We start from the raw sequence: 25,870 nt of genomic DNA on the forward strand, positions 1-25,870 counted from the left end.
GATCCAATACCTAAAATATTCGAGGACTTCAAGTCATTATCGGGCCTCACCATAAGCGAACCCAAGTCCTACGGGTTCACCTTTGCTGCCACTGGCCCCTCCACGCCATTACTCTTCACGCCACATACATTTCAAATGGCAGACACCACCTTCCGTTATCTCGGGATACAAATTTACAGGGATGCCGAAGTGATGATAGATGGCAACCTGGAAGAGCTATGAGAGCACTTAAATCACAAATACAATTTTGGTTGTCATTGCCCCTATCGTTGGCCGGCAGAGTGGCCATCTCCAAGATGGTAATGCTTCCTGCCTCATTTACTATTTCACTAACTTGCCATTTCTGATCCCTGCAACAACATTTAAAGCACTAGATACACTCCTCACGGAACTCATATGGGGACCGGGGCGGAGGCGCATAGGCCTTGCCAAACTGCAGCTCACCTCTGGAACCGGAGGCATGGGAGTACCAGACTTCATGGCCTACAACTTTGCATGTCAACTGTAATGGCTAGCCTACTGGCTAGCGGGTCGGAACCTACAAGAGATTGACATGACAGAGGAAGATCGCTCTAAGGGGAAGATCCATGTATTGCTATTGCCCCGCTCGGAACTGCCGAGAAACGCCCCACCGCTTCTCCGGCTTGCAGTCCAATACTGGCGGAAGGCGTTGAAATACACAGCCCCGGCGACATCCTATGCCCCCACAATTCCACTACTGGGTATCCCATTAGAGTCGGGCCCGCTCACAACACACAAACTTATGCCTTGGCATGACGCTGGAGTGACACATATAGGAGACCTATTCGCTGAAGGACAAATGCTGTCCTTTGAGGACTTCAGGGCCACGCATGGTGTCCCCGGGGGATCGTTCCTTTTGCATGCTGGCCTCCGACATTACGTCACAAGAAGGTGGGCGCATGAGGGAGTAGAACCACCCACGAACCCCTTGCCGACGGTGCAGTATCTCATGGGGACGGGAAGCCACCTAACTAAATGGCTCACTGCTAGCATCAGAACAGGGAGAGCGATCTCACTGTCGCCCCTCAGGACAAAGTGGGAGGGAGATATAGGAAGGCCACTAAGGGACAAGGAATGGGAACGTATCCTCCAATTTCCCAAAAAAGTAGCCAGGAACCCCAAGTTTGAGTTCATCCAACTGATGCTTCTACACAGGGCTTATTTAACACCACACCGCATACACGCTATGTTCCCTAACGCAGCCGACACATGCCCCCGATGTGCTGCAGATGATGCTTCACTGATACACATGTTGTGGGGCTGCCCCAAACTGGGCTATTACTGGTCCACTGTAAACGAGTTGCTCACCGGTGCAGGTGCCTTACCACAAACGCTCACTCTAGAATATGCGCTCCTGGGGCTGGGACCAACGGCGCGTACAAGGAGTGTGGCAACACGCTTTACTGACATGGCCATATTGCTGGCGAAACGGGCAATTACGATGAGGGGGAAGTCACCCAAGCCACCTGATCCCGAACTATGGAAAACGGAAGTGGCACATTGGGGCAAAGCGGAGGGTGAAGCACTGCAGCGTGAAATGTGTCCTACCTTAATGGGCTTTCATGTACCGTACCCAAACATGGTGCACTGGACAATGATACGGGATATCCCGTGATGTTATTGCTTATGCCTCTGACTGTCTGTATGGAATAATACTTCTGAAAGAACGGACCTATGGGCTCAGCCGAGTACAATCTGGTTTATACACGCATATAGTAAGAGTGTCGGGGGGGGGTTTTCTGAGGGCGGAGGGTGGGATTTTCCGGTTCTTAAGGGGTTTGTTCACCTATACAGAAATAAAACAAAATCAAAATGTATAATGTAACTGCTGTTATCATGTCTACAGGGGCACGCCTCATTCTGGTTTAGTCATACAACAATAATTCTGCACTGTTGCTCTACTCACTATGCTAATAAACAGATTTTCAAAAAAAATACATACACCATACAAAAACTTTTGTGCACCACTGCTGTGTCTGGGCTGTTCCATGTCGGTAAGTGTCGATTGATTAGCATCACAACTGACAACTTCGTTGGCAATCTCAGCAGAGTAAGATGCATTTAGTCTGTACTTTCCTTTCACCGACAAAACTGGTTCTGCCTCTTTGACCTACTTGCCGTAGGGCTGGTTAGTCAGCAGTTCTTTCGCAAATAAAAGTTTCAGTTCACTCGTGGCATTGCTACGTTTCAGGTGTGCGCTGAACAGCAAAGCTGCTGTGTCACGCACTAGTCTGGGAGAGGGAAAAAGCTAAATCTCTTTTGTGTTCTAAAAATTATTTTTCATTTTTTCAAGGCACAATGGAGAGTTCGAGAACTCCACTGGGAGACGAAAATGCTCCGAGGCAACAAGATAAAGTTGTCGACGAGGGAGAATGGAAAAAGAAATGGGAGCAAAAAAAGACCAGTTTTCACAAGGATCACGTACATAGGTAAGTTCGTCTTAAATTTCGTAAAGAGTTTAGACATGGTGCCTAGGCTCGTTTTTCGACAGTTTTACTCTGTAGATTTGTGGACTGCCTGTTCTGTTCTCCTGAATATCCAGGCCTTTTTTGTAGCTGTTTAATGGGTTAGTAGTGGCTCATCAATTTAGCCTGTAGGTAGTTACGTTGTACAATCACACCTGTCAGAGAATTCATTCAGTGTGTGCCCGACTCCAGAGGGAATTATGTGGAAGTGAGCAGGGCCGTTTCCACCATAAGGCAAAACTAGGCGGCCGCTTAGGGCGGCAAAAGGGGGAGGGCGGCAAAAATCATGAGTGTGCGCCGCTATAAATATGCATCTTCCGATTTCACTCCAGTGTTTACTAGCTTGTTCTAGTGATTGGACACTAAGCGCTTTAGTGCGCTGTAGTTCTACTAATCGAGACAAGATGTGGCTCTGGGCTCATGCATGTTCTGCCAGTAATTTTGTTGGAAAGAACCCTCTAAATCGAGCCGTGTCCTGGAAAGCCCTACACACTGCAAACCTTGACTCTGTGTTAGTTGATCCAGCCCTGCAAATCACCAGTGTGGCAGCAGAACTGATCTGCATACCGCATACCCCGACAACAAACAGGAGAGAAAACCTCTGTGAAAAGAGACCCCATGGTCGTGCCCCCCCTTGCCGGTCACACAATCTGCAACGCTTTTAATTCTGGTGTTCTGCTTGCCCCACGCCATTAGGCAATACATTAGGGGGCACGTCCCACACATTTTGTTTTATAGTAGTGGTAGCCCCACAAACAACCCAGCCCGAGTTAAGTGACAGTTGTGAGAAGGCCCCTACAACGTCTTGCTAAAGAGAGCAGATGCCCAGCAGCATATGGGGTTGTCGGTCTACTCAAATCCTTGTCTTTGACCTTGCACATCAAGGGTTTGCATATTGGCGAAAACCCAGTACCATTGTGGCATGCTCTATGGATGTCCGCAAAAACTCCTGCATGCCAGGGTTAGACCCTGTCACAACATGGGGCTTTAGGTGAATGTCACTACTGAGGAATGAATCAATCCTCTCTGGAGACACTGAAAAGGGTACATAGAACATAAGGGTCATGTTCACGCTCAAAGCTATCATGGTCCAGGCGCCCAGACCCTGACAGGCCTGTCTCAGAAAGTCATACTGGGCTGGCATCCTGCACAGGTCCACGTCCCTGCAAGCCCTGGGAAATGCTGACAGATGTTCCTGCACACAACATGGCAGTGCCCGCGCTGTTTGGGGCCTAATATGTGCGCCATGAAACCTGTCAAAATGTGCCAAAAATGTCATACGTTAGTGACCCCCACATGAAAAGGTGCAGACTGAACAAAAACTGTCTCTGCAAAAGGTGAGGGGAAGCATTCTTTTAGACGCTGCCGCACAACAGAGAAACATCCTCCCCCAAATGCAGCATACTGCATAAAAATTTTGCATGTTGTGTCGAACCATACATGGTATTAAAAATAACGCAATAGATTTGAAAAACTCGTCAATATATCACATTTATGGTGTGAGCTCCCGGAAAACCATTGAAGTAACCGAGAATGTCCCCATCAAAATCTCACAGCTATATGGAAAGACTCTCGACAAAGGTGCCCGGCATTTAAAGCCACAACGTCTTAGAGAATATTTCAGGCCCAAGTGTTTAATATAACATGGGAAAACTCAAAATGGACCAGTTATATTAAAGGGTAAAGTTAGCACACATACATATATATGGATAATGTCTTATGTTGAAAATGCCTGATTTTAAGGGCGATGTATACAGTCATGTACACGTAAGCAGAATTTTGTCTCCTCACAAAAGTCTGAAATGAGGAATAGTCACTTCAAGGCAGGTCCTGTCAGGGGAGGATTTGACTTGTGGTAGGTGTAGAGCCAGGTCTATGAGGTTTGGGGAAATGTTGGCTTATCCCGCGTGCCTGTCCATCAGAGACCACCTAAGAGTGGGTCTGTAGTCTGCGAGGTATGGAACTTCCATGGCTTGTACCATTAAATATCATGTTTGTTCTGCTAGCTTTGGTTTTACCTACCCAATTCCCCTAACTTCTTACATGCTAGGCCAGCAGTATACTGTGTTCACTATTAAACATTTTAGCTGCTAATTGCATTTGAGGGACCTTGACAAAATGTAGTTTTACTAAGTAGGGTTTGTTGTAAATATTCTGAAGAGTAGTAATAGATATACAAGTGTAGCAACTCAGATAGTCACTAGGTGGAGTGCTGAGGTTCTGTCCCAATAATTTATTCCAAAATGCGATTAACAATAAAAAGGAATATATTTAAAAAGTGGCCTAATGCTGACATTTTAATTTAATGTTGTATTAATTATTTTTAAAAAGGCAGAAAACTAGGCTAGCGCTTCAGCAGTAAACAATGGCACCCATAATCCACTCCAATTACTGCTTTTCATGTCGAGACTGTCAAGTAAGTGACAACAGCAGCATCTTTAGACACTATTTTTGCAGGAAATGTTTACAATGTGAATGGGAGTCTAAGCCTGGAGTAAATGTTTCCTATAAAGTTAACTTAACTGTTTAACCCCTTGCGTGCGGGGCGTATTCCCCGCCTGTGCTGACTCCGCCTTGCGCGGGCGGAGTCATGACGGAACGGTTCCGTCATCAGCACAGCTCAGCCGATGACGGTTCCGTCATCAGCACAGCTCAGCTGATGACGGAACCGTTCTGTCATCAGCATGGAAGGGGTTAAAACCTGTATAAATAAGTATTGCAAGTAAGTATTTAAAGTGAGTTTTCTGGAAAGCAGAGAGCACATTTTTTCTGAAAAGAAATTTGGCAAAGTTTTGAACAAACACAAATAAAAATAGCAAGAGTACCTTTTTCATCACATAATTAAACATGTTTGTATCAAATATTAATAATTTTGAAAGGAGTTTAAGGAAAGGACATTGAGCCTTTATGAATACATACATAACAGTAAAACAAAGTTTATACAAATTGTGCCAACAATCCTAAACTATGAACATTTATCCCTCGAGGCGAAAGCCTAAATGCTGAGATGGTGCAACCTTAAACAGCGCCTGAATACAAGTTCTTTTATATCTAATGCATTAATTCTTCTGGCCTGGATGCCAGGGGGAGAGAGTGATGGTAGTTAAAGGGAGGGGGCGCCATTTCTCAATCCTCGCCTAGGGCGGCAAAACACCTAGAAAGGGCCCTGGAAGTGAGACTGCTGTGTTTACTTTATGTACGCAGTCTAACTTCTCCCAAGTTATTTGTACATTTTCTCTCCAGGAGAAAATCTTTTCTGCTAAGTGGAGAATACACTTCCTTGCAGTCGATTGAAATATAGGAACGGTGCCCTGTTGTACATGCCACTGTTGAGCTCCGCTCACCCATGTATACTTTCCCAATATTCTGTGATCAGAAGAAGGTAGAATTTTTCAGGTTCGAAAAGCATTGACTTGCATGATGACTAGATCCCAGTAGCTTGACATCATAAGATCGTCTGTATGATGAAATAAAAGAAAATCTCATCATCTGTGGGTTTTTTAATGTGATAAATGTTTTGAAAATTACAAAACGCACGTATTTTTGTACTGACTTTGAGACTGTCCTAGCTAACATTCTCTACTTGACTTGTATTATAACCACACTCCTTTTTGAACAGTATTTCCTTGTTTTGTGATTGCACTCTTTATTGTGCAGCCTTAGTCTTTCTTAGAGAAAAGTATGTTCATAGCAGGTGTAATCATTGATACAAATTCTCAGAATACTTCAACCATTTAGTGTCTGGCGTGGACATTTGTAAATTGTTTTTAGATCACACCAGGAGCGCAACGCCCATTGGGCTCAAAGGGCTTCACTCCCCCCCCCCCCCCCCTTCCCCCTTGTGTGTGTCAGCCCGGGCTGAGACAGCTTCCCGGGATGGCGACTGTCTTATTACCGCCGCACCCGAGACTTTTCACTGGTCTTTAAAAGACCAGTTACTTGTTAACGAGGCTTCTTTGTTATGTTTCACCCCTTCTTAGAGCCCCTGCATCTACACTCTGCATATTGCTGGAAGAGTCAGCCCACCTCCCCCGAAATTTTCAGTAGCCCCCCCCACCCCCACCCCGAGATATGTGGCTCTAGTTGCGCCTCTGGATCACACCTACTAGACAGTGCAAGCTCTCTGGTTGCAAAAGACCCATTGTGAACGTCTACTGAGTGGGCATACATCATGGTTTATTGCTTAAAGGTTGGCTTTGTTGTTACTTTCATTTTCTTACTTCTTATTCAATGGCTTGCCTTCAACGTCTTCTGTTTGTCCCTTCCTCCTTGCTAAACTTTTGATTGGTTGACTTGTACCTTTTCACTGCCCCCTATTTGGGAACTTCTTTTTTCTTTTTGATTAAGCACTCTATGAGTGTGTGTGTTCCCACTGTATCACTCGCATGCTTCTACCCCCTCCAAATAACAGCTCCAACTACTCTTCCCCCACCCAGCGCTCTGAACTTCTCTCTCTTGTGTGTGCTTCCCCGCCCAACTCCCCGGCTCTCTGATTAGTTCTAGCTATGGGGTACCTCTCCCCTCGTCCCCCGTGTTGCTCTCTCACTCATTTGCTACTTTTCTTCCCCCACCCACCATAACTCCATTGCTGCACCCTGTTGAAACCTGAAACGTATAAAATCACAGGAAACAATCAAATGTAGATCAAGTTTATATCTTAGAACAACCTAGCTTCGTTCCACCTCAAGGAGTCAGGAGCATATTTTTAAAAAACACAGGAATGGAAATCACTCCATCCCAACTAACTTCAAAAGAAAATGAGGTTGAGCACCCATCACTTTCTGACATAATATTGTAAGTAAGCAGGAGGTCTGCAAACTTTGACCTCAATTGGAGGCATGGAACTGACCTCAACTGGAGGCATGGAACTACTAACACGTAGTCCTTCTTCAGAATCACAACAACAACACCTGGCTTCATCATCACACATAAACATGGCACCAGAACAACCCTCATCATCTTCTCTCCTTAAACAAACCCCTCTGATACAAAGCAATATTCCTGAAAGTCCATCTTTCACCTCCCTTAATCAGCACCAAGTATTTCCCAACACTAACCACTTGTAAAGGCCCCATGAACTTACTTAAACCACCTTGCACCTTTCTGGATCTTACTTTGACCCAGTCACCCTTGCAGATCTTGGTATGAACTGGATGAATTTGTTCATGAGTAATTTTGCCATCAGACACTACCCAAGTTTTTAACCAAACTGGAACCAATCTGGTACCTGGGGAATGCCCTCTCATGAGATTAAAAGGAACTTTGGATGCAACATTGTGTAAAGCAGATCAATATGCCCATAACATGTCAGAGACATGTTTTCTGACTGGCTAATGATTTGACAAAGCTAGTTGAATGGTCCCTTTGACCAATCTGTTGGCCCTCTCAACAATGCCGTTCCCCATGGGATTGTATAAGGAAGTGAGAGAATATTTGATCGCACTCTGCTCAAAAAAATTACCCATATCATTGGAAGTCAATTGAGTACCATTATCATTGATCAAAACAGTAGGAACACCTTCCTCAATTAAAATTTCTTCCAACATCGAGATGATAGATTTGGTGGTAATATCTTTCAAAAACTTTACAATCAACCACCTAGAATGTACATCCACTATTACAGCTGCAAACCTGAAATCTCCAGGCATCTCCGACATGGAACCTATGAAGTCAAGACAAAAGGTATGCCACGCTGAACCAGGGTCCTTGATATGACCACCCACACTCTGATTGCCAACCTTTAAACGTTTCTCACTTTCTTTGCATAAATTGCAATGCTCAACCCATCTCTTACCCTGCTCATCTAACCCAGGCCACCAAAATTCTTCTTTAATCCTTCTACTCGTCATTCCATGGCCCAATTGCCCTTCATGCACTAATTTGAGGATGTGAAATCTTAGCCCATTTGGCGGTACAAAGCGATCACCCCTCATGACAATATCCAAACCACTTATAGATAATTCAGCTACTACCTTCCAGAACGGTCTAGGAGGCATAGATAGTGTGTTCTCTCTCTTCACACCCTTTTTGATCATCACCATAACTTCTTTTAACACCTCATCCATACACATTTCTTCGTCAAACTGCACTCTTGTTATGGCACCCAAACTGTTGTGCACCACATCATGAACAAATGCAACAGGCTCTTCAGAATCAGTATCTTTAACACCTCTCTCATCCACAGTTTCCCAGTTCAAAGACAAGTGAGAAAGGCAATCAGGCTGAACATTTTTCCAACCCTGAACAAATTCAACCTCCCAGAGATACTCTTGCAAACGTTCAGCAAATCTAGCTAGCCTCGCTGAGCCTTTGTCAGCACCTTCGGCTGACAACATTTTAATCAAGGGCTTGTGATCTGTCCATAACACAAACTTCATCTCCCAGACATACACCCTGAAATATTCAGCACCTCAAGCTGCAGCTAGTGCTTTACGTTCAATAACGGAGTAATTCCGTTCAGCTTGGGTGAGGGTGCGTGAAGCAAACGCAATTGTCTTTTCCGAGCCACCTTATCTTTGTGACAAAACTACACCCAATCCACCAGTAGCGCTGGCATCCACTGTCGAGAATGTTTGACACTTAAAGTCGAACAAAGCCAAAATTCCTGCTTCACAAATTTCCCTCTTAAAGTTTTCAAAACAATTGTGTTGAACCTCTTCCCAGACAAACTTATTGCCTTTCGGTAATAACATTCTGATATCTTCAGTTTTGTCAGCAAAACCTTTCACAAACTTAGAAGAATATTCTACAAGACCAAGGAATGATCTCAATTGGTCTTTGTCTTTGGGATCAGGTGCAGATTTGATGGCTTCCAACAAAGAACATTTTGGTTTTATGCCACCACTAGACATAGTGTAACCCTAGTACTCTACTTGCTCTGTGAGAAAAATACACTTGTCACGATTGACAGTCATGCCAACATCTTCTAACCTTTTCAAAACTTGCCTAAGAATGATATTGTGTTGTTCGACAGTCTTCCCTGAAATTAGAATGTCATCTTGAAAGTAGACAACCCTCTCCAAACCCATGAACGTGTTAGCCATCATCCTCTGAAAGACGCTGGCAGCCGATGCCAATCGAACGGCATGCGAGTAAATTGGTAAGTTCCCTCAGAGGTGATGAAAGAAGATATGGATCCTTTGCAGCACAAAGTCTTTCTTGAATTTCTTTCCCACGACAATGAACAATAAGTTGATCTCAAATTAACTCCTCCCTCATCACCACAAAACAACATTTAACAGATAGCTCACGCAATCTAGCTACAAATTCTTCAATAGATTCATTTGCCAATAGAGGCTGAGTGTAAAATGTATATCTCTCTATTACCAGATTTACTTCTTTCGCAATCCTTGTTTCTAACCTTTTGGCAGCATACTTGTATACATCATCCATTGGTTGACCATTAGGTCCCATGGTGACAGGTAAGTATTTGAAAATTCTAGGTCCCTCACTACCCAATGCACTAAGTAAAGCAGCTTTTTTTCTAGTAGAGTTAAAGTTTTGACCAACAAGGGCAGTAATGTAGTTCTTTAGCATTTCTATCCAGTCATCCCAAGCAATGGGTGGAGTGCCTGGTTGTGACAAAACCATAGGCATGATTTTTTTTTTAAAATATGTTTTTATTGAAGAGTTATAAACAAAGCATCAAAGTAGGTCAACCTTCTCACTCTTGACATCTGAAAGCACATTCTTGCCATAAAATTGCACACAGCCATTCAGCCCACATCCCGGAGGCTGGGTGGCGTACCAGTACGTTCCAGCAAAGATGTCATGGTGGCCACCTCATAGAGATGACTGGTCAACAACACAATTTAGTATCTGCATTTTATACCCCCCAAACTCCCCCCCCAATTCACCGCCAATTATAGTCAGCCACCCATTGTGAGTGACGCCAGTATCATCAGTGTCCGCACTTTCCAGTCACATTCTAGTGCCCTCCTGTGGTGGTATTCTCTGGGGACTATCAATAACCAATCCCTGTTTACACAAAGTGTCATGGCCCGTATATACTCTTCCTTCATTTATAGCCACAATTCCCTTCCGCGGGCATCCCTCCTGTCGTTATAGCGGGTCCCTAGTAACCCCCCACCCGCCCCTCCCTCCCCCAACTGCTGCTGATGTGGGTTGTAATTGTAGGTTCTGACTCAAGAGTTCACCACATGATGATTCTATGCATTCGTTCTTACCCATGGAACCCCCCTCTCCGGATGCCTCTAATCTTCATCCTCTGTCAGATAGTTTTTCAAAGCCTGCACTATTGTCTCCCAAGCCCTCGCCATCTCCAAGCCCTTAACGTTAGCAGTCCTAGCGGCCTGCCGCAACCTAATCACACCTTCACATCTGGACCATTTCAGCAGCTCATTCATCCATCTCCTAACTGATGGGCCCTCCTTGGATTTCCAGTGCCAGGTGATCTCTCTCTGGGCTAATATGAGTCCTAGGTCAATAAATTTACTCGTAATTTTTGTTCTGGCCGTGTGAGGGAACCAAAGCAGTAGGCATGTCGCCATTTCAAACTCCGCTTCACGATCAGTAACTGCGTTCAGAAGCTCCCCCACCTCAGGCCAATACGTCCCTAGCTTCGGGCAACCCCATAATAAATGGTCAAGCTCTACCTCAGGCGCTAAGCATCTCGGGCACGCTACGTCTTGTACCCGGAAGTACCGTCTGATCTTCCCTGGGGTCATATAGGCCCTATGTAGTACAAAAAAATGCACCTGCTGGAAGCGGGCATTTCTGCAACCCTTCCATGTCCTCTTCAGAATATGTCCCCAGACCGTGTCTGATATAGGTTTGCCTATACTTCTCTTTCAGTGTAGTAAGCGGCTCTAGTCCTTCATGCAGCATTCTAGAGTGGAGGCAGGTAACCGCTTTAATCGTTCCCGCAGCCATCACTACATATTGACAGGCCATGGTCGTGTCGGGTTCCGCCAGCCCCCCTTTCCAGTGTTTCTGCATCGCCGCGACCACTGCCGCATGCAAGAGGTAGCTCCCATCCGGGAGACCAAACTGGTCTTGTAACACCCTAAAGGGGATCAGCATCCCATCAACATATAAGTCTCCCACCATCTGTAAGCCCAAATCTTCCCATTCCAATAGTGGAGACCAATCGCCTCCATGCGGCAGCTCCGTCAACATCCCCAGAGGAATCTCCGGCGCGTATGGTCTTGCCGCTTTCGCTCTCTTCAAGCTCCTATGCCAGCACAACCGTAGGGTTTTCTCTTCCATGGACAAGCCTCTCAACTCTAATTTCTGTTGCATAATTATATACGATAAGATGTGTCTCTGGATACCTGTCCCCCGTTCCTGGTCTGGGCCTCTAAATTCTTTAGCAATGCTTTGGGTTAATATCTGTAATTGTGCCGCTAGGTAATACAATTCAAAATCGGGAACCGCCATCCCTCCTTCGAGTTTGGGTCTTATCAGAGTATTCAATGCCACCCTGCGCCTCCCGTGCCCCCAAAGAAAGTCAATAACCATCGTTCTCAGTTCTTTAAAGATCCGCTGAGGAACCCACACCGGTAAGGTACGGAAGTAATAGAGCAACCTGGGGAAAGCCACCATCTTCAATAATGCTACCCGGCCTTGCACCGATAAAGGTAGGGAGGTCCAAAAGGTCATACACCCCCTCAGAGCCCTTATGCAGCGCCCTATATTTCCTTCCAGCAGATTCATGGCATCGTGGTGTATACGGACCCCTAGATAGGTAAAACAAGTTCCTTCCCAGACCACATCTACTGTAAGAGGGGGATACGGCGTATCCGCCCGCAACGGAAAAACGCAGGTTTTATTCCAGTTTACCTTGAGGCCCGACAGCCTACCAAAACTTGACAGCATCTCTACCGCCCCCTCTAGTGCCCTTTCCGCATCCTCTAGGTACAGCAACAGATAGTCTGCGTACAGTGATATGTGATGAAACTCCCCACCAATTCCAATCCCATTGTACCGCGCCCCCGTCCTCGCCTGTGCTGCCAGTGGTTTCATCGCTAATGCAAACAACAGGGGAGACAGCGAGCATCCCTGCCTCGTTCCCCTACATACCGGGTAGTCGGAGGATATAATAGACCCCAGTCGTACCCTGGCTGTCGCGGAAGAGTAGAGAACTCTCGTCCAGCGCCCAAATCCGCCCCCTAGTCCGAACTTCTCTAGCACCCTATCAAGGTACCTCCACTCTAGGCTATCGAACGCCTTTTCGATATCCACCGACAATACTGCTGGTTTTTGATCTGCTGCCAAGGTACCGTCCAGTAGTCGGACCAGTCGGCGGATGTTTATTGAGGTGTTCCTAGTAGGTGTAAACCCGGCTTCGTCCCTGTGGATCAGCATGGTCATGTGCAGCAGCAATCTAGTGCCCAAAATGTGACTCAGATGTCACGTCGGTGGCCTCCCTACCAGGTTTCAACAGCGGGATCACCAGTGCTTCCCTCATCGATTGGGGTAGATGCCCCAGTTCCATGGCTTCAGAGTATACCTCTAGTAGCCTGGGTGCCAGAACATCAATATATTTCACATAAAATTCAATCGGTAGGCCATCCACCCCCGGTGTCTTATTTCTAGCCATCTGCTTGATGGCCACCCTAATCTCCGACACCGTTATGGCACCGCCCAGGTCCTTCGCAGTAGCGTCGTCCAGCACTGGGAGATGAACACTCTCCAGGTAGTTGTCAATTGCAGGGACGTCCACCTCTAGCCGACTTTCATACAAAGTCGTACAGTACGACAGAAAGCGCGTCAAAACTGCTGCTTGCAAATAGACTATCTCTCCCGTCTCCATCTTTATGCTCATGATCGGGCAACCTCTAGGTTCAGGATTAGCAAGTTTAGCTAGTAGGGTTCCCACCTTATCTCTTTCCGCATGCACCTTGGTGATATACAACTTATAGTCATAACACCGCAGTTGCTCTGTTTCCGTCGCGACCAATTCCTTCGCCTCTAGCAGCCGGTCCTGTAAGTCTGGTCGCTCAGGCCTACGCTCTTCTAGATCTCTCAACACACATTCCGCCTTCCCCAAATCGGCCAAAACCGTTGTTCTCTCATTCGAAAACCTGCCCATGCAGATGCCCCTCACTACCACCTTCATGGCATCCCATTCTATCAACCTCGTGGCGGCTGAGCCCTCGTTCTCATCAAAATAGCGCTTGATGCCTTGGTGGACCGTATCACTGAACACCAGGTCCTCTAATGTATCAGGCCGCAGTCTCCATGTTGGAACCGCCGACCTCGTTTGCTGCCACTGAACAGTCATCAGTAAGGGATTATGGTCCGAAATGGTTCTAGCCAGGTATTCTGTGTGTGCTATCATGGCGGCCAGGGGGCCACTACACAAGATGGAGTCTATCCTAACATGTAATGCATGCAGCGCCGAGAAGAAGGAATAGTCCCTAAGATCAGGATGTTGCTCTGTCCATACATCAATAAGGCCCCACCTCTCTTGCCAGTCTTTCCTGTGTGAGGCTAACCTGCGCACTGGGGAGTCGGCTAATGGTGGGTGTGATCTGTCCAGTAAGACATCGGTGATCGAATTGAAGTCGCCTCCCAATATTATGGGGCCCGCTAGGAAATGTGCCAGCGAGCCCGTTAGTCTATCAAAAAAACGGGCCTGATCAGCATTGGGGGTGTATACACTACATAAAACCACGTCACGGCCATACAGCCTTCCCTCCACTGCTACGAATTGACCTTCAAGGTCCACCAGCTGGTTCGTGGCCTGGAAAGGGACCCCCGCTCTCACCCATATCAACACCCCCCTGGCAAACGCCGAGTACGATGTGCCAAATACCTGGCCATGCCACCTCCTCTGCAGTGCAGTGCATTCCTGCTTGGTTAAATGAGTTTTTTGCAGCAGCGCTATTTGAATACCACGCCTCACCAGATAGGCGTGCACCTTGTATCGTCTTGACATAGTTCGAAGTCCTCGGACATTCCATGTAAGGCATTTCAAATTAGGTAACGTCCCCATTGCAGCCATCCCCCAACCACCTCAACAGTATCAATCGACCACCCACATCATTGCAGCAAAACCCCCCACTCAAAACTCCCCGGAAAACTCCCCCAACCCCTCTCCCCAGAACAGGACCTAATATTGCGACATCAGCCCCCATCCAAACCTGTAACACAACACACATTCTACTACTTTGCAGTCGTCACTACAGAAGGACTTAAGGGCAACGAGAGGGTGATTCAGAGCCGACCGGGGGCAGGCAGGGCCCTCACCCCGAGCCCACGACCCCATGTGGTGTTTCAACACAATACCTGCTACTCTGCAGAACACCAGGTTAAGCTGCCCCAACAGGATTAGTGATCATGGTCTTTACTCAAAATGTCATTCATTAAAGATCTCATCTTCCGTCTGTGGGGTGACCGCCGGGCCCCCAGTGCTATCAACGTCCGAAATGTCTCCTCCAGATTTTCCTCCTTCCTCTTCAGAGTCCGAACCTATCGATTGTCCCTCCTTTTGCGAGCCCGTTATGACCGCCGCCATCTGATCATCCCGCATCGCTCTCTTGAGTCTATTTCGCTTGCGGATGCGCTGTGACTTTCGCACCTGGATGGGGTTTTGTCTCTCTTTCTCTACTTTACCCATTCGGTCCGTTCCAGCACGATATAACTCGAGCCATGACCACACCTCGTCGGGAGTCTGAAAGAAATGGGTCGTCCCGTCCAGGATCACTCGCAACTTGGCAGGGAACAGCAATGAATATTGTATGCCCTCATCCCTCAGTTCTTTTTTCACTGCCAGATATGAGGCCCTGCGTTTTTGGACCTCCTGCGTGTAGTCGGGAAAGATCGTGACCGAACTGTTGTCCACCTGGAAGGGACTCGTCGAGCGCGCCCTTTGTATCAGCAGGTCTCTGTCTCTGAAATGCAATATCTTGGACCACCACTGGTCTGGGTGGGCGGCCCTGCAAGGGCGGGCGGGCAGGGACCCTGTGCGCTCGTTCCAGGGAAAAGAAAGGTATAGTCCCTCTGGGGCCACAACCGTTTTAAACCAGTTCTCCATGTAGGCTACTACGTCATCCCCCTCAACTTTTTCCGGCAGGCCCACCACCCTCAAGTTGTTCCTCCTATTTCGGCTTTCGGAATCTTCTGCCCGCTTCTCCAGCGTCGCCAGGCGATCAATGATATCCGTCAGTTTGTGCTCTGCAGTCACCACCGCCGGTTTGAGTTCCTGAAGCAGTAGCTCATTTTCTTTCACTCTGTCAGCTAGTTTAGCATGATCCGCCCTCAAGAGACCCAGTCCCGTGGCGACCCACGCTATACCTTGATGCAGGGACTCCTTGGTCGCGGCTATTGCCTCCAGTATCCCGTCTAGTCTTTTATTCAGTCTCTGTTCCTGCGCCGAACCTTCTGAGTCGGTGTGGGTCCTGCTATCTGTTTCTGGCCCTTTCGCCTGGTCATGCCCCTGTTTCACTTTCAGTTCATGACCACTGGCGGCCATCTTGATCACTGGGAGCGCCGTTTCAGTTTCACCTCCAGGGGATTTCTCGGTCCCTATGTCCATCCGCCGAGTAATATTGGCCCCTCGATCTTTCTCCCCGCATAGTAGTCTTAGTGTTCCTCCCGAGTAGTGGCTACCACTTTCAGGGGTCAAGTCGGCTTCAGTCAGCCTGAGGGCCTCACATCCGTGTCAAAAATGGCCGTTCACTATCCGTTGTGCCTCTCTCCGGGTGGGCAGTGATCACACCAGACAGTACTCCTGCAGGGACCTGGTGGCCCAAGAGGTTCTCTTTGCTCAGTCTATTGTCGCCCTCTGTGTGGGCTCACCATGCCCACTTGACAGAAGAGTCGAGGAAGTCCCAATACAATAGCTTCGTGGCTGCTATGTAATTGTGGAGATACCAGTAGTGCACTCCAGGTTTAGCAAGTAAATGCTGTGTTGAGCCAGATTGGTGTTTCTTGTGGAGTGTTACTCCGTATTGATCCGGCGTGCAGACCCTCTGCGCCAACCGATCTCTACACAACCGCCTCCTGTGTGGCCGTGCCAAAGTGCCGCTGCAGGTCTCCGACCTCGTCATCAGTCGTCGGCCCGTGCCACCGCGTTCAACGGGTGAAGCCCGCCCGTGCTCACTCCTCATTCAGCTCAGCAATCGCCCTCGTGATCTGTTCCTCTACTCAGGGAGCGAAGCCTTGTCGGGGCTCTTGCTTGGTGCTATCGACCAGCCATGAGGTCGGGTTGAGGTTCTAATCGTCCCTACTTCCGCTCCTTCCCCGTTGTGCACCTCTTCACAAGTCCTCTATGGCCCGCCGTTGTCGGACTCTCAGCGGCAGCAATCGTCTCGGGACGCGTTCAGGAAACGAGGTCTTCCTCACACGGTCGCCATCTTAGGTAGCGGGGATCGTCACCTCGATCGTAATTCTCTGAGGTGGCAGAGAGTGCACTTTATCGCAGCCTCATCTGTTGATCTGTGCGTGGCATGAACCCGACTCCGCTCACTCCTTCAGATATTTTTCTCCACTATTTCCCAGCCGCGGTCCTTCGCACCTCGTTGTTCATTCTCTTCAGCTGGGGGCGGCCGCCATCTTGTAGTCTGAACGCAGTACCTCCAACTCCGAAAACGGCTCTCATTACACCATTCGGTCTCCTGCTTCTCCGAAAGTATGCTCCTCCGCTACCCCCGGTGTTCCGAGCAGTCTGATGTCTGAAATCCAGCCCTCACCCAGAAAATTTAGATTTTTCTGCAGCAAAATCTGTTTCTAGCTCAGGTGCCTCAACTAATACTGCAAGAGAATGTGCCTTTTCTTGCCACATTATTTAAGATGACCTGTGTTACAAAATGTGATAGTCTTTTCCTGCGTAATCCTAATGGTTGTGACAATGGTGTCTCGACCAGCTTGCCGCTGGGCACAAACAGCGGCAGGCTTTCAGTCACTTTGTTAATTTTATTAATTGCGCTGTTGCCGAACCGCGATGAGGAGCACCGTCTTTTTACTGTCGAGAAGCTGAGAATTGGAACTTTCCGATTCGTGAAAACAGTGCAGAAAGCCAGTGACAATAATGTCTGCCCCCAAATGCTTGGACCCCAAATGCTTGGACCTTATTTAAAGGATTAAATATTCAAAAGCACTGAACAGGTTACACCCCCACTCAGGGATGATTGACATTCGCTTAGGACTACATGTCCCAATGTGCTTTTCAAAAAAATGTGTGTTAATGAGCACCCCCACCAGGGGCCTTGGAACAAATAAATATTGCCAGATGGCGCAAGCGCAAGTGTTGCCTGTTTCAAAGAGTGCCCCTCAAGAAGAGGATTTCTCACCTCGAAAAGCGTAGGCCATGAACAAGCCTGGCATTGGGGACAAACCAGTGGGAAAAGAAGGACGGAGGTCGGCAAGCTGTGTGTACCCTCGAAACAGCTTTCAAGCTCTTTGTTGATCTTATTAACTGTACGGTTGCCGGACCGCGATGAGGAGCACCGTCTCTCTACCAGGGCCGGCCTTAGGCATGTGCAAGCTGTGCACCTGCACAGGGCCACCAAACCCCAGGGGCCACCACGCTAATGTATATCCTTAATATAATAATCCTCTGAGGATAGAAACATATGTGCGTGGTGGCCCCTGGCAAGGATTTGGCGGCCTCTGGCTCTGTTCCACTTTCAAACACCCTGACCCCACCACTCACCCCCTCTTCACTCGCCTCCGTGCTCCGCCCCGCCCGGACCCCCTCTTCCGTGGCCCCCTGCCCACGCTCCCTGCCCAGGGCCACCATGAGCCTAGAGCCGCCCCTGTCTCTACTGTAGAGAAACTGAGAATTGGAACCTTCCAATTTGTGAAAACAGTGCAGCAAACCAGTGACAATAATGTCTGCCCTTAAATGCTTGGACCTAACTTAAAGGATTAAATATTCAAAAGAACTGAACAGGTGACACCCCCACTCAGGGATGAATGACATTCGCTTAGGACAACATGTCCCAATGTGGTTTTGGAAAAAATGTGTGTTAATGAGCAACCCCACAAGGGGGCCTTGAAACAAATAAATATTGCCGGATGGAGCAAGCGCAAGCGAAAGTGTTGCTTGTTTGAAAGAGTGCCCATGAAGAAGAGGATTTCTCACTTCGAAACGCATCGGCCATGAACAAGCCTGGCATTGGGGACAAACCAGTGGGAAAAGAGGCCGGAGGTCGGCAAGCTGTGTGTTCCCTTGAAACAGCTATCGAGCACTTTCTTGATCATAGATATATATATATAATGAATGAATGAGGCACTTCATAAATGATCTCACTAGTGACATTACATATCACCTTGTCTTTAACATTGTGAACGGTAATATTATGGACAACGTATTAATTATTTGAGTTTGTGTTGTAATTTAAATATGTGGTGTGAAGTCCCTATACTTAGTGTTGTATTGTCATAAGCATTGCATTTGGTGTACAAGCAGCCCTCTCCATTGATGGTGAACTAGTGTTGTACAGGGCCTATAGGCATGTGCTGCATTGGTGGCCACACCCTGACCTGTGTCTCCCTTTCTGCCATTGGCCAACCTCTGCTGTGTACGTCCTTTGCTTGTATGCTGTGGGGGTTTGTGAGAGGCTTCTGCTGCGCCCACCCATCAGTGGGCAGTCAATCCCATCTGTGAGTGGCTGATGTCCTCGCTCAGCGGAAGCTTTACCACAAGGCCTGATCTGAACCCTCTATGGGCAGCCAACCCCCTCTGTGCAGGGCAGAAGGTAGAGTACAGCTGTCTTTGACTGAAAGGCCTTGTGACCAACCCTGCCACATGTCCATACCTCTCTGCACATGACGGTTGGCCTCGGCACTCTAAAATAGTTTTCTAAAGAAAAAGATCAGGGTTTGCAGATACTGAGACTCTAGTCAAGGAGGCTCCAAGATATCTTAATTTGGCCAATGATCCTCTAGTCCTGCAGGCAAATATACATTTTATAATTTAATTTTAATAGAGGGACCCATATTGACTGAGCGTGGGAGTCAGGATTTGCTCACCCTTTCCCCTTATGCCTTATTTTTCTAATCATGGTATTTTGTTATTTTTCCCAACTGCTTTGTGTAATAGTGCCCACTACAGAAATCTTTATGTGACAGCCCAGTCAAAGTGCACAGATTCACAGATACAGTTTGGACAATGATAGCAAAAGCTCCCGCCTCCAATTTTGTGCCTCTATGCGTTTTAAATTAATCTGTCGGCCCTTAGGGAATTCGTAACTTTAGGGAGTATCAGTAACATAACAATCACGATATCTCAAATGTAGTGCTTTGAACCATGCCTGACTCCTTTTTATAACGTTAATTTCTCACAAAACGATGAATTAACATTAAGAACGCCCATGAGAGTGAGGAATCCCTAATTAATAAGGTGACGCACTGGATTCGTCTTGTTAGAGGTTTTCGATCAGTGATCAGATACGATTTTCTAAGAGCACGGAGGTGCCCCTCCCCAACTATTCAACTGGACAATATCGAGATTACCCTAAAGGGAACCAAGATGGGTGAAAACATCCTTCAAGTGGAATTTCGCTCCTGTCCTCCTGATGGGTCGTCCATCCAATTCAGGCATCTTCCTACACACGAGCTGGGCAGAACATTAACCCCACAGTCATTGTCACATCTAGCAGGCACTTCTTCTCTCAAGGCCAATGACTGACTACAGGACTTTGTCACCCTGACCACTTTTAATCCCCTAAACCATACTATGCAAAGTTCCCAGTGCCCAGTCAGCACAAGTGCATCCACCACCCTTGTATACAAAGAATTCACTCCCGTCCCTCCCATGCACTTAGCCTAGCACACTCCTACACAAAGTACTGCCGCAAGTCCTATACTGAGCCAACAGCTGAAGATTGTGTCATGCAACTTGGCAGGCCTAAACAGCAAACTTCCACTTCCCCCATTTGGATGAATTTGAGGATGATTTTGATATTTGCATTTTTCAGAAGATGCGGAACTTGGTCCCTCTACACAAAGCTGGTTACACCTGTTTTCATACACCCGCAACTTCTGTTGGGAGAGGGCGCCCATCAGGGGGCTTGATTGTTTGGATAAGTATTGCACTAGATTGTCGAATTACTCTCCAAACAAGTTCAAGCCTAGATATCCTGTGGCTAAGCATCAGGGGACCTAGGGGTGGACCCCTAACCGAACTCTTTAATGTTGAAGCAAGAGGGACAAAAGGAGGTAGACCCTCGACTACCATTTCTGCATTAGACGAATGCCTAGATAAGTGCTCACCTCACCCAAGACTAATAGTCGCAGGAGATTTTAATTGTACCTATGAACCTCTGGCCATAGACAAATTAATGGGAACAGAAGACCAAGATATCAGATGGGCAGTTCCTCAACTTGATCTTCCTTAAGTTAAAAACTGGACACAACAGGTACTCCAACTGAATTCCATCACTATAGATCATGGACTAAGGGCAACCAACGGTAGGTCACCATCTGATAAACAAGGCGCCAACACCTATAACAGAGCCAGATTTCCATCCAGGATTGATTATATTCAAACCGATGTTAAATTTTGGGGGCTTTGGGTCGAAATGCAAGTGGGTTCGACAACAGAGAGTGACCATAAGCCCCTGTACTTAACTCTGAATCCCCTTTCGGGGGCAACTTATTATCAGGTGAACAACCAATCCTGACAGTCACCAGAGAGATAGTCCCATCAAACTGCAAAAAGTTTTTGAAATGGAAGAGGGTTAGCTTTGAGTAAGGCAAAGATTGCTGGCATTAAACTAGAATTAATTGTAGGCACGGCCAAGCTCCAAGATGCGGCACATAGTGTAACAAGACCAATAGACGTGCCTAGGGCCCATATGCACATTGTTACCCAAATTAATGCATACTTCCAGGTTCCAAATCAGAACAAAAAACCTAGCACCTCTACCAAGGACCCATACTCTTAGTATAACTAAGATGACAGGGAAAAAAGATCGACTTTGGCGAAAGGTTTTAAAGAGTCACCTGGGGAAGTAGGACAGGTGCATGCTCACCCCCAAATCATATCACCAGTCAGACTTGGCATTACCATTTTAAAGGACTCTATTCAGCAGCAGAGGCTAGGATGGAAGGGGGACCAGCCGGGCTAACGGGCACTTGACAGAAGAGGAGCACTTAACCATTCTGGAGGTAGAAGCTGCAATAAACAAAATTCTACCCTCAAAAGTGGCAGACCCTGATGACCTGCCTGATTCCCTTTTTTTGACTGATCCTAGTCACTGGGCACGCTATATCTTATTATTAGCAAACGCTATCGCCGATGGAACAGCAGTCCCGGTGTCATGGAAGACCGCTGAAGTAGTCCCCATACACAACAAGCATTTGCAATGCAATAGGTCCCGCATTAGGAAAGTTTGAGCTATTGGTCTTGTAAATGACAATTTTTTTATTTATGTGTTGGTTTTGAAAATAGCTAAATTAATAGCTTTGTCATTTACAATGCCAATAGTTAAAACTTTCGCAAATGTGACACCTATAGCATTTGTAATGCAACATATTCTGTATTTGCGTGACTTAGATGTATTGATATTACAAATAACAATGGCTTTTAATTTTTTTAAATAATACTTAAATAAAAGTGATTGTAATTTATAATGGCAATACCTTAAACTTTTGTAAATGACTTTTGTGAAGATTATGTTCAGTGTATTTTATTGTGACGAAAATCCAAGAACAGAAGTGAAATAATAACATATTTTTGTGACATTTGTAATAAAGCTTGAAACATTGAGAGAACATATTTGAACCAGTTGTTGTTGAATGGTTGTGCATATTGATGCTGGGGTGGCGCTGAGTGGTGCTGTGGTGGTGCTGAGTGGTGCTGTGGTGGTGCTGAGTGGTGCTGTAGTGGTGCTGAGTGATGCTGTGGTGGTGCTGAGTGGTGCTGTAGTGGTGCTGAGTGATGTTGTGCTGCTGAGTGATAATGTGGTGGTGCTGAGTGATAATGTGGTGGTGCTGAATGATAATGTGGTGGTGCTGAGTGATAATGTGGTGGTGCTGAGTGGTGCTATGGTGGTGCTGAGTGGTGCTGTGGTGGTGCTGAGTGATAATGTGGTGGTGCTGAGTGATGCTGGGGTAGCGCTGAGTGATGATATGGTGGTGCTGAGTGATAATGTGGTAGTGCTGAGTGGTGCTGTGGTGGTGCTGAGTGATAATGTGGTGGTGCTGAGTGAAAAATGTGGTGGTGCTGAGTGATGCTGGGGTAGCGCTGAGTGATGATGTGGTGATGCAGAGGGCAGAAAGGCACAACAAGTGCAAATTTCTTTTAAAACCATCGCTATTTATACGTTTTCCCTGGCACCTTTGGCTGTGTGTGCGCGTGCAGTGCCGGTGTGTGCGCGCAGTGCCGGTGTGTGTGTGAAGTGCCGGTGTGTGTGTGAAGTGCCTGTGTGTGTGAGCAGCGGAGCAGCGTCTGTGTGTGTGAGCAGTGTCTGTGTGTGTGTGAACAGTGCCTGTGTGTGAACAGTGCTTGTGTGTGAACAGTGCCTGTGTGTGTGAGCAGCCTGTGTGTCTGAGAGCATTGTGTGTGTGACAGTAACTTGTGTGTGTGTGAGGACAGTGTGTGTCAGTGCAACGGGGCTCATGGTATCGACCTCAGAAGCATGAAAAGTGTGTGTCTTGGAACGTCTGAGGGCAGCTCGTGTTACAAGCTTGCTTTGAAGATGGTCATGCAGCGCTGGGAGTGGAGCAGATGGTCCTGTTTATGACCTGCAGAGGGCGTGTGAAGTGGGCGCGGATGAAGTGACTGGGGGTGAGGGGTGTGCAGCCTGGTGTGCTGAAGCCTGGCAGCAGAGGCGGCGCGCGCACACAAAGTGGCTAAGTGGCTGGTGGCAAATGGACGCACATCAAAGGAGCCGCAAAAGTAGCATGCAAGCAGAGGGCTTTTGTTATTGATTTATTTCCTCCTATATGAATAATTAAAAACGCAAACAATTAGCGTTGCCTGATTTTGGGCTGCAGGACAAGAACCTAGTTAAGCGATTGCAGAAGCTCATGGGCCGTGTGTTGTCCCTAAATAATGTACACACTGTCATTCTACGCGGCTGACCTTCCTCAGAGGGCAGGCCCAAAGACCGGAGGAGTACAGCTTATAAATCAAGTAGCACTTTAACGATTTTATGTCACTTCCTGAAGAATGACATTCAATAAAAACAAGCAACTCGTCACTGGTCTGTTTCTTGAGTAGTGTGGCTTGAGGCCTTGCACACGACAGGAAAGCGCTACACAAACGCTGATAAAATAACATGTCATAACATAAGTTGTCATGCTGTAGGTAACAGGCGCAGAAATGCAAACATAAAAAGATCATCTTCCAAACTTATCACACTGCTATGTCATTAGCCGTATCACTCCTAGCAGTTAATAACAAGTAGGCAGTAGCACTTGTATATGCAATGCCTGCCACGGGCCTTATGCAATCAAGGAGAATGGGTCGTCAGGCAATGAGTTTCTCTGGTTAAAGTGCACTGTGTATATAGCAATCAACGTAAGAGTGTCAACAAATATGAGAAACAAAAAAGGGGAAGCCAGAGATTCAGGCGATCATTGGGATAGTTTTTTTTTTTTTTTTAAAGTGCACTGTGAGCAGGTCATGGACACAGTCCGTGTACGGATGGCAACAGCCTGACGAATCTAGGTGGCTGATCCACTGGCGCCTGAAAAATTCATCCGCGTGGTTAAAGTTAAATGTTCTACATTTAGTGGGCGTGTGGCATAACACAAATGAGCCCGGCGTGCTCGTGGGAAGTCTATACAGCATTTGCTGGTAACTTCCCCAACTTCTCTACAGCTAGTTGCTGTTGTGCAGAGTCAAACTTACTCGGCCGTATACTGTTTTCTTAATGTTATTATGTTGTTAAATTATTAATGTCATTAACAGCGACCCTGACATACAAATTCCCTGACATACACTTATAAATTAAACAGTCTTACCTCTTATTTGGAAAAATGAAAAAAAAAATGTTATTTGCCCCATAAAATCCCTGACGCTTTAGAATAAAATGTTTACCTGCGTTTTGATTTGCTGCTACAAGTGTTTGTGGTGTCTGTGGGTGTCGAAATATCTGCACGCTTAAAAGCACATCAGACAGAGCATTAAAATATGGAATATTCACAACTGGTGGAACAACATGATTTATAACTGAACTAGCGAACAGACATCAACATATATAACCTTTTAAATAATTAAACTTCGAATTTGGAAAAGGTCATTTTTATTGGCAAACAAAGGGATGGGCCGTTCATACACAACATGAGACCGGTAGGGATGCAATGAAAGTTAACTGAACACAGCCTGTGCTCAACAGCTCGCGTAATTTAAATACATTACAAACTTGAAGACATGATAGTAAAAATAGTTCCTCGACAATGTGAAAACAAGTCATACCATCATATGTGCGAGCCTGTCGAATAGGGAAGTTGAAAAACAGAGTCCTCTTGCCATCACTAATGCCAATTTGCCTTGAGGGATTAGAACAGGTAACTTTGAGGGGAGATTTTGTAACAGTGCATGTTTGAGGCCATTGGAACAAAGAGTTATTAGTTCATTGCCAAAAGAGACACTGCGTCCCCATTACTCCGCCCTAGAATGCGCTAAAGCACTGGGTACCTCCTGCTGACTTGTTTTTTTTTTTTTCAATGTGTGCTTAAGGTGTCCCGGCTGTCTGCTAAATAAACGCACACTTTTTGTTTAAAATATAATTTTTGGTCATCTAGTGTTTTAAATTGTGTTTGATAACTTAAGTGCATATAATCTTTAAATGCAAATATCTACAGATTATTAAATGTTATTGCTTGCTAAAAAGATTTATTAGAATCGGAGCCTTTACCCATTTCTTTAAAATAATCTGTGAAACAAAAAGACTCCCAGTGACGTTTACAAATAGCTCCCTGTTGGAGGTATTAAAAAGATTCTGCAGGCACTTGTCACCTTCTTCAGTTAATGAGTTTCACATACTTCACGCATGTGGCCCGCAGTAATCATGGCCGGCCTAGCCTCTTTCTACCCGCCCGAAGTATTAATGCCGTCACTGTGTGTAGTACTTTTCTATTACAGAGCTCCGGCGATGTTGTGGTTAGTTTTTTAAAGCAGTTGGGCGCTGTTTAGGATGCCATATCCTAGTCTGTGTTGAATTTTAAAGGCCCCTTGAACCCGCTATCTTGTTTGTAAACACAGATGCGGGCCTGGGTTCTGTTTATGGAAGAGTGGCGTGTAAGTGGCTTCAATGTTGTCCACAACTAAAGCCGTTCAGCTGGCTTCCCTCTGCTTTCGAAAACCAGAAGCCCAATTTGTAATCTTCAAAGAGGTGGACATATTTTGGGAAATTTCAAAAGCAAGCCATTTTTCCTGGAAAACTACTTTACCATCTGAATAATTAACCATTCGTCTACACAGTGTTTAATCTGGGGGCTTGTTGTTTTGGTAAACTTAATCC

General features: G+C 46.5%; 1 protein-coding gene across 2 annotated transcripts in view; it reads left to right on the top strand.

Annotated features, from left to right (window-relative positions):
• The first annotated feature begins 2,195 nt into the window (after positions 1-2,195).
• LOC147722575 (putative thiopurine S-methyltransferase) overlaps positions 2,196-25,870 on the top strand; it is a 91,714-nt gene continuing 68,039 nt past the window's right edge. The window contains exon 1 of one of the 2 annotated variants that reach the window (XM_086966860.1): positions 2,196-2,450. In XM_086966860.1, coding sequence (XP_086822986.1) covers positions 2,320-2,450 — 131 coding nt within the window. In that variant the 5' untranslated portion in view covers positions 2,196-2,319. The remainder of the gene's footprint in view (positions 2,451-25,870) is intronic. The other variant, XM_086966861.1, reaches the window with a different exon arrangement.

This window comes from Lissotriton vulgaris, chromosome 4_1 (genome assembly GCF_964263255.1).
Source record: "Lissotriton vulgaris chromosome 4_1, aLisVul1.2, whole genome shotgun sequence".
Taxonomy (NCBI): Eukaryota; Metazoa; Chordata; class Amphibia; order Caudata; family Salamandridae; genus Lissotriton; species Lissotriton vulgaris.